This window comes from Apis dorsata, unplaced genomic scaffold, assembly GCF_000469605.1.
Source record: "Apis dorsata unplaced genomic scaffold, Apis dorsata 1.3 scaffold_142, whole genome shotgun sequence".
In the NCBI taxonomy this organism is placed as follows: Eukaryota; Metazoa; Arthropoda; class Insecta; order Hymenoptera; family Apidae; genus Apis; species Apis dorsata.
Window position 1 is genome coordinate 633110 of NW_006263433.1, and position 9264 is coordinate 642373.

At 27.8% G+C, this 9264-nt stretch overlaps 1 protein-coding gene and 1 long non-coding RNA gene across 2 annotated transcripts; one reads left to right on the forward strand and one right to left on the reverse strand.

Moving 5' to 3' along the window:
• Positions 1-2826: 2826 nt before the first annotated feature.
• LOC102675446 (ski oncogene) lies at positions 2827-8430 on the reverse strand. The gene is made up of 3 exons (XM_006613346.2): positions 5551-8430; positions 5103-5326; positions 2827-5009 (listed from the first exon to the last, which is right to left on the reverse strand). The coding sequence occupies exons 1-3, from the start codon at positions 6640-6642 to the stop codon at positions 4202-4204; spliced, it is 2124 nt and encodes a 707-aa protein (XP_006613409.1). The 5' UTR covers positions 6643-8430; the 3' UTR covers positions 2827-4201.
• Positions 8084-8785, forward strand: LOC102675362. The gene is made up of 2 exons (XR_421351.2): positions 8084-8351; positions 8429-8785. It is a non-coding gene; the product is annotated as an uncharacterized LOC102675362 (long non-coding RNA).
• The last annotated feature ends 479 nt before the right edge of the window (positions 8786-9264 follow it).

Genomic DNA, 9264 nt, shown 5'->3' on the forward strand with positions numbered 1-9264 from the left:
ATTTAATATTGCAGTTTTTCATATAAAAAAAAATTAAAATAATTATGTGAATAATAATAGTTTTTCCAAAATTTATCTGCAATTAGCATTTTCTAAAATAAACTATAATAAATAATTAATAAATGATATCATCTAATTAATCAAAATGAAATATCCATAAAAAAAATTGTTTTATTATTTTTTAGATGCTATATAAATTTATATGCTATATAGAAATATATGTAATGAATAAATTAAAAAAAAAAAAAAAAATCAAAGCATTAACATGAAAAAATTTTATTTAATCGAAACGTCGTTTATTATCTCAATTAATATAAATGACGATAATAGCCTTATCTATAACAATTTCGCTTCATATACATTTAACAATGAGTATTTTTTTTTTTGGAAAATAATTATATGTACATTTACCCTACAATTATGCCAAAAATCAGATCACTACTGGATCTACTTCATATCCATCATTAAATATCGATTCATAAGAATATGGAATTCGTCGTTCGAATACAGAAATTCGATTATACAAAATTCAGAATAACGTTAAAGTGATTAGAAAATTGTATAACGTTAAATGGTTCTAAATCGCTTTTTTTTTTACCAGTAGATAATATTATTCAAAAGTTCAACGCTATATAAGTACGTCATCAGGGACATGGTCTTACATATAGTAAAGATTTTGATAGTAAAACATTTTCGAAAGTCTTATAGTTAAGAAAATTTAGAATATTGGAAAAGACATCCATATATTCTTTCTTTTTAATTTTTTTCTTTGATGTAAAATATATAAAATTCAAATGAAACATTAAATTTTGTACTTTCATATTGCACTTCTTTTATGTATTTAATTTCTTAAAAATATTTATTAATTATGTAGTATACGAAACACATTTATTCTAAATCTATTATGTCATCTATTGAAGAGTAAGAATAAGTTAAGAAAATAAACTATTGATAGAACATGCACGAGATAATTTACACCCGAATCTCGGGACATCTTACTAGCATAATATATACCACGTCCCCATACAAATACAAAATTTTTTCATATTATTATTAATTCATTAAAATAATCAATAGTTTTTAGATATTATTTATCTCATTGATGAAACAAATCTATCGTGATATCGAAGTCAATTTGAAATAAAACATTCTATTATATTTGAAAAAGTGTGTACCTACTTATATATTTTATCAAGATCAATAAACATATTAAATAGTTATTATTATTAAATTCATCCATGAAGCAATATTTTACGCATACTTTATATAAATATCACGTATAAGATTGTTTAATTCTATGAAATAATTTTCAGTGAATATAATATTTTATTGCGTTTGAATATTTTACATAATGAATGCTTTATTTATATCACTCAATAGTTTATTTTCTTGGATTCCGATTCATGGATAAAGACAAAACAAGATATTGAAACTCGTTCGATTAATATTTCATATTTCTATGTCTAATGTGAGCACAGAATTCTATTATAGCCTAATATTTGAAATGAAAATCGAACAAGTTTTGAAAATATTAATGCATTAATATACGCATATTGAATACAATATCGCATAAAATATTGAGCGTATGCGTAGAATAATGCAATAATTATTCTAACTACTATTATTCGCGCACGCGTTTCATTTTTTAAAATTGAACTAAATATATCATAACAATAACGATATTTCTTATTTATGAATACTCTGATAACATTTCATTTTTATAAATCACCCTAATCAATTAAGAGCCAATTGGCAGAATAATATTTATTCGAACGAACGAAATCCACATTAACGCATTGCGTATCGTGCATAAATGTTAATAAAGTCAGGCGTCGCATATTATGTATTTATTTGTAATTTCCCATTTTAACTTAAAATACATCACCCACACACACACAATTCAAAATTAAAATAATCTTTAGTCATGGCAGTTACATGATCTTATCGAAACTTTATACGCAGATCTCAAATATATGCAAAAAAACTAAATTGTATGCGATTTATACGTGTACTATTTACCACATATTGTAGATACCCATAATAAACTGAGTATATGAAAATCATAAATTATTACATTGTTCACCTTAGGTGGGATGCTTATATTATTACAACAATACGATGTAACATACATGTCATATATATTGACCAAGTGTTATATGGAGTATAATAATGAATGTATTTATCCTACATAATCAATTATATTATACACCTTTATCAATTTTTTCTCTAACAGATTGCTTTGAAAATTTATGATTTACTTGTATTTAAAAAGCGAGCGATATGAATAATAAAATTGAAAATGGAAATATTTTACGCCTTGTGCTTTATGATACAAGAATTACTGGCACTCTTATTATGTTAGAAAAATGTATGTGATACGAGATCTTAGAAACAGTCTCGAAATATGTGTATACATATATTTTAAATACACAACTGTATAATTAATATTTTTTTGCTACGTCATATGTAAATATGTTTAAGATTTATATTATATTGTTCTAATATATACTTGATACAAAAAGCTTTTAAAGCTTATAAAACAACCTTTCTATATTTAATTTTTTCAATATTTTATATGTTCGAAATATTTAACTATAAATTTAAAAAAACAAATTTACATTTTATATATGATACTATATCTTGAATTTTTTAAATTTGGATTCAAATTTGAGAATTTATATTCAAATTATGCAAATGTCAGAAATTTTGAATTATGTGAAACAAATAAGATAATGAAGAAAATTTAAGAAAATAAAGGAATACACAAACGTTTAAGAAAAAATTAATAAGATTAAAAAATATATGTTGAAAACATATATAAATATATATATTTTTTATATCTTTATATTTCATACTCATGTTCTTTCATGCTTAGATAATATATATCTAGGTATATCTCTAAATCAGTATTGGTTTTTTTAAGGATATTTGGAAAAAAGTGTTGCTTCTATTATTGCATATACATGCCACTACAATGAGCAGAAATGAAAATAACATTTAATAAAAATCATTTGTGCTTATAATTTCATTTTAGAAACAAAATTTTCTATAAATATTAATTATATTATCTTCATACAAATTAATTTTTGATCATGTAAAAATATTTTTAATAAATCACATTTAATTTTCCAAAACCCATAGGGTCAAAATTTTTAAATTTTATATTTAACTAAAATGATATGTAGATACAATGTCACAAATAAATATTCATACCAAAAAAAAAAAGAACATAATCACATGATTTCATATATTTTTTTTATAATAATATTCGTTTTCATTTAACAATTCATAATGTAATGAATCTATGTTTAAGAATTTAGAATTAATTTCATATTATATGATAACGAAAAATATTCAACATATAAAAAAATTAATAATCTTCCATATAAATTAAATTTCAATGATTTATTATAATATTATTTAAATATAATTTAATGATTTTGAAATATATAAATAATTAACGTATTTTATTTTTAATCACTCAAATTAAGTTTATTAGCGAAAAATAAAATTTCATTATTTAACGCTATAAAGACCATAACTAAAATATAATCGAGATTTCTGATATTATGGTGTAATACGAACTGCTGAAATACACCTAGATTTCTGTTTAGAACATTCCTAATATAATAATATAGCACCTAAAGATTTTTTGTACTTTAGCAATATTTTGCATGATAATATTATCAATATAAACATACATCTATGATACTTGGATCATATTTACATTATGCAATCATAACTATAAAAAAAAGTAAATGGAAAGCAATCTAATCTCTTATTTTCTGATCGCTGTTTAATTTAGCAATTAAACAAATGATCATAAAAATCTTTGTGATGTGTGCATATTTAATATACACAAAAACTTATTTAAAAACCATTAAGTATAGTTATTAAATGGCATGATAAATTTTAATTAACTTATGTTATTTTTCTATATATTACAATATCTACATTCGATTTTAATTAAAATCGTTATAATCGAAATATGATTACAATAAAAATTTCAAATTAATGATTACAACGTTAAAGGCTTTCTATTTATCACATAACCTAAACAGTTTTTATTTATTTAGAATTTATCATTATCATTATAGCTATTATTAAATTTAATGCATGCTTATCTGATAAAAGATGAGCATTGCAAAAAATTGCTGAGCAGTTTTGTATTAAATAATTTAAAAAACTCTAATCACTAATTTTATTCTTTACTAACAGCTAGAACAACAGGTTCAGACTCTTTATTATTTGATGGCAATATAGCTTCTGTTTCTTCACTACCTTCTGTGCTATCTGCTGCACTTGCTGCGTTCACTGGTTCCTCCTTTTTATCACCATCATTAGATGATTGTATTTGTTGCATTTGCAATTGATTACGTAATCGTAATATTTCGCGTGCGTCTGAACGTCGATGGCGTCGTAATTGTGCATTTTCTGAAACTATACGCCGTGCTAACTCCAGAACATCTTGTGGTACTTCCAAGGCTAACAACCTTTCTTCTAAATCTATTGCTGCTGTTCCTTCAGAATCAGAATCACTTTCTAGCGAAGAAGTTCCAATTTCAGCCAAAGGTGGTTCTATATTTATTGTAGAAGATGTTACAGCAGCACTACTTTCTTCTTCTTCACCAATTTCTTGTTTAGGTTTATGAGGCAGTTCTTTTTGATTATTTCCAGACTCATAAGAAGGGAATGCAGAATATACGCCAATACTAGATCCAGAACTAGGAGATGTTTTCTCAGATTTGACATTATCTGATAAAATTTCTTTCTTCTCATTAGAACTTGATGAATGTTGATTATAACGTTTATGTTCATGATGATGTCGCCGCTGATGATGAGCAGATGGTGGAAGTACTACAGGCACAGATGGTGCAGGTATAGGTGCTAAGGCTACATTTGGTTGAAAATGTGGTTCAAAACGTTTACATTCAGAGAGAGGAACCACATGTTCTGGATGTTGTAGTACAGGTGGACCACGACTAAGATATGCAGGCACTAATGATGAACTGTTATAAAAAGTAATAGACATATATAAAATGTCAATAAATAAAAAAAAATTTTTTTTTATAAATCTAAATGTATTTATTTAATATACTTACTTATCTTTATGCTTGCATGTATTTGTAGTATTCCATGGTCTAAAAGCTGATGCTCCTCTAGCTGCTAATTCAAAAACTGCCCATGACATTTGTAGATATGGATCAGTTGCATTAGCTACTTGTGATACAGGATGATATATGCCTAAGCCATTTCCATTATAAATTGCAGGGCAATCTTCTCTTCCTATATCTTTCTTAATTCGTTTTAATTTTTCTGAATCATGCTGCAGAAAAAAATGCTTTATTTGTTTTTGTTTTATTTTTCAATACATAAATATTATAATAATAATAATATTATAGAATCATACATGATATTAGTTTATGTTTAACATATAAAACTTTTACTTTTCCCAATTATATTTGTAAATTTTTAATTATCAATAAATAATCCATAAAAAATATAGAAAATTTTTTTAATAATTTTAGTATGAAAATAATATGAGAATACCTCTGATTTTCGCTTGGAACTCAATCTAAGATGTTTTTCTTTCAATTCTCGAAATAAAGTAAGTGATTTATTATAGTGTTCTTGATCTCGTGAAAGTAATAGATATGATCGCCAATTTGCAGAATCAAAGCCCCAATGACAGGTACGATTTTCAAGAGATCTATGAGCATGTCTAACGAAACGTTGAGGTGAAAATTGACAGCCACATTCAATGCATTCTATGCACACTGAATCATCAGATTCAAATAAACTTGGATCAAAAATGCCTTTACATTTTCCAAAACACTCATGATACACCTTAAATTTGACAATAGATTCTTCATCATTATCATTTTTGCACACTTTCTTTTCAATATTATCTTGGGTTTGACCAATTTGAGAAGGATCACATGATTCTGTCCGTAAAAGTAAAGCACTGACAAGTCTTTCAGCATCTGTTTGAGTGATAAGGCCACAGGAAGGAGCATTGCGCGGCAGAATTCCTGAATGCTTAAGTTCCTCTAACTGATCTCGTGTACATCGTGAGCAATAAATTTGTAATTCATCGCAAACTTGATTAATTTGATGAAGGGAAAATTCTTGCAAGACCGTATTTAATATTTGTGGTAAACATAACCTCCTTTCGCCCCCTACAACAAAACATGATATTCTTTCGCCTTCTAAAATTGTTTCACATCTTTCAGAACAACTTTGGTCAGGTGCTGTTAAGATAGGTATTTGAAATTCTAATTCTCTCTTTTCGCAAATGTTTTTCGATCGTTCCAATTGCGGATCTTCATCTGAATCTTCCAGCGGTTGATCCGTTCTGCGTATTTTACAAGGCCTGATGGGTGCTATAGATGAATTATCCTTTTCAGGATCTTTTATTGAAATCTGCTCTGATACTGAATCAATGGCACAATTACTCGACCGGTTTGAAGGAGAGTAACAAGGTGTTTGTTCTTGTAATAGACTTTTGCAGTCCATACCAAGCAGGGCCGAACTCGGACCCTGTAAACTTTTCACAGCTGATAATTGATATGTCTTTAAGACGGTCTTCAATTGCGGGCTATACGATTGATTGTTCGTATTGCCGGGTAATAATGTCTCCATTATTTTTATGGTATATGAAAAGAGTCAAGAGAATAAAACAGATTCGATCGTTGTATGAAATTTTCGAGACAACTTGTAACATACTACGCTATTTTGTACAATTCATAATACAGATGTATTTACATCCACAATATAAGAAACTTACATGCGTTCACTTTGCCACTCTTAATCGAAGTATTGTTCATTTAGCACATATTTCTGATATATAAGAGAAAAATAGCACTAAGTAAGGAAAAGTATAAAGTGTTCATTTTAGCCAATGCGTTCTCTTTTAGCACGCGAATCGAGAGCAAGCTTAACCCGTTCATGTGTCTTTTTCTATGTCTATTACCCTTGCTGTAATATTATATTCAACTCAACGATCTGACTATTATCCGCAATCTATTGTCCATTGCAATGTTGCTTCCATGTACATGATAATTCGTTCTTGAACGAGTTTATGCCACTTTGAATGAGTTTGTATAATTAAGATATCTTATTCTTATTCAATTTTCCATTTATCACACTTTATTCGTTTTCTTAAAAATTCTTTACAAACACTTTGAACGAAACACGATTATTCGCGATTGCTTTTTCTTTCTCTACCTTTTGCTGATTTCATTTGCATATTTTTTCATCTTTCATGTTATTTTAATACGAGTTATATATTTCCTCAAATAATGCATATTCATTGTTTCGTGAATTTGGTTATCACTATTGTTCGTTTCTATCCTCACTGTCTTTGATATTATCGTTTCTATCGTCGCTACAATCGCTATCACGATCGCTACCGCGACCGCCATTCGACCGCCACCGCCACAGCTATTTCTACCACCACTGTCGCTGCCGCCGCCGTCACAGTCACCGCCACCGTCGTCGCCACTGTCACTACACTGTCGTCGTTACCGTCGTTCACTATGACGATCACCAACAATAAATCAATAACTATGTTATTAATGCTATTTGTTGCAGTAATAAAATTGATAATACGTTCGATTGATGAATATTATCACCATGATGAGTGACACTGTTAGACAATGGATCGACTCAGTATACCACAACCGAGTAATATTGATCGCACACGGAGTGAGAAATGAAGAACCACTCAAAAAGATATTATTTTTCATGGCATCATACAATGTCAATTGCAAACAATGTCAAACCAATGTTAATTATATGCACTGCAATCATTCGTTGACGATACGTTAGTTCAATTCAATGTTAATGTTTATACTCGCACTTCTCATGACAAGACGTTCTCGTCGATTGCATGCGTGTATTCTCTATCCCTCCCTCACTCCCGCTCTCCTTCCCACCCTCCTACAGTATGTCTTTTTTTGTGGTACAAATACTCCACCTTGCTTCTTTTTTTTTTTACACACCTATACACATACACTATAACTGTACGCGTATGTAAACACAAGAAGATAGCATAAGACTCTTAAAGGAGTATACGCGTATCATTGTGTACTTTTATAACCATACAGAGCATTGTACTCTTAATTACATACAATTTTATATATGTATGCTTGTGTATATAATTGTCTTGAGCACTCATATTTTTGCTTAACTACGTATAATTATCATAAACTTTACACGAATTCTGATACTCTTTCACAAGTATCATGTCGTCAAGCGAAGTTCACTATATTCCTTACTAACACCGCTTTTTCCACCAAGCCAGCATAACGCTCGGCCTCCTACCGTGCTGTGTGCCTACCACGTTAGCAGTTTCGTATCTATCGTACTTTCCTATCTATCAAACCAGTGTGTGATATATACATGTATATATGTATGCACGTTACAGATCAGCTCGGTTAATCGCGTTCGCTTCCAAAGGATGTGAAATGGTTCTGTCTGCGTATCTATGGGTTGTGGCATAGTATCGGTTGATCGGACGACAGCCGTGATGGCGGGGTGGCGACGGCTAAGTATTTAATCACGTGATCCCCCCCGTCAAAATAGCCTACATGTTACTACACCCACATGGACAGAAGTGCTTTTATTCCGCGTTCATTGTCAGGGCAAACTTAACACGTGTTGTACATATACATTACGATTTCATTATGTCAATAATAGTTTATTTTTTGTGTAAAAAATAAAAGTTTTTTTATAATACAGATTTAATAAGTTTACATAAATCATATGTTTAAATAAAATAAAATTACATTTTATATAAAATATATTGGCATAAATATTATTTTTTGTTAATATATGAAGAAATTGAAACAATTATTTTAAGAAACAAAATATAGTTATAGAAAATAACTTTTAGAAATCATTGAAATTATGAAATTTTACTAATAATTGTTTATTTTAAAACAAATATTATTTATTTGATCTTAAATTAAACATAATGTTAAAAATAATTTTTTTATTTATAATTTCAATAAACTTTATTTATGTTTAAAATCATTTATATAACATAAACAATTTTTTATTTATAAGTTTCTCATATATTTAAGTATTATAAAAAGTATACTTACAATAGTAAAATTGTATCAAAATAGCAAATTAAATATATTTATAATAGATTTTTATACACACTTATTTATTTTTTATTTAATATTCAAAATACTAATTTTTTTAAAATAAATTATATAATATAGATGAAAAAATATATATACATATATACATAAATTT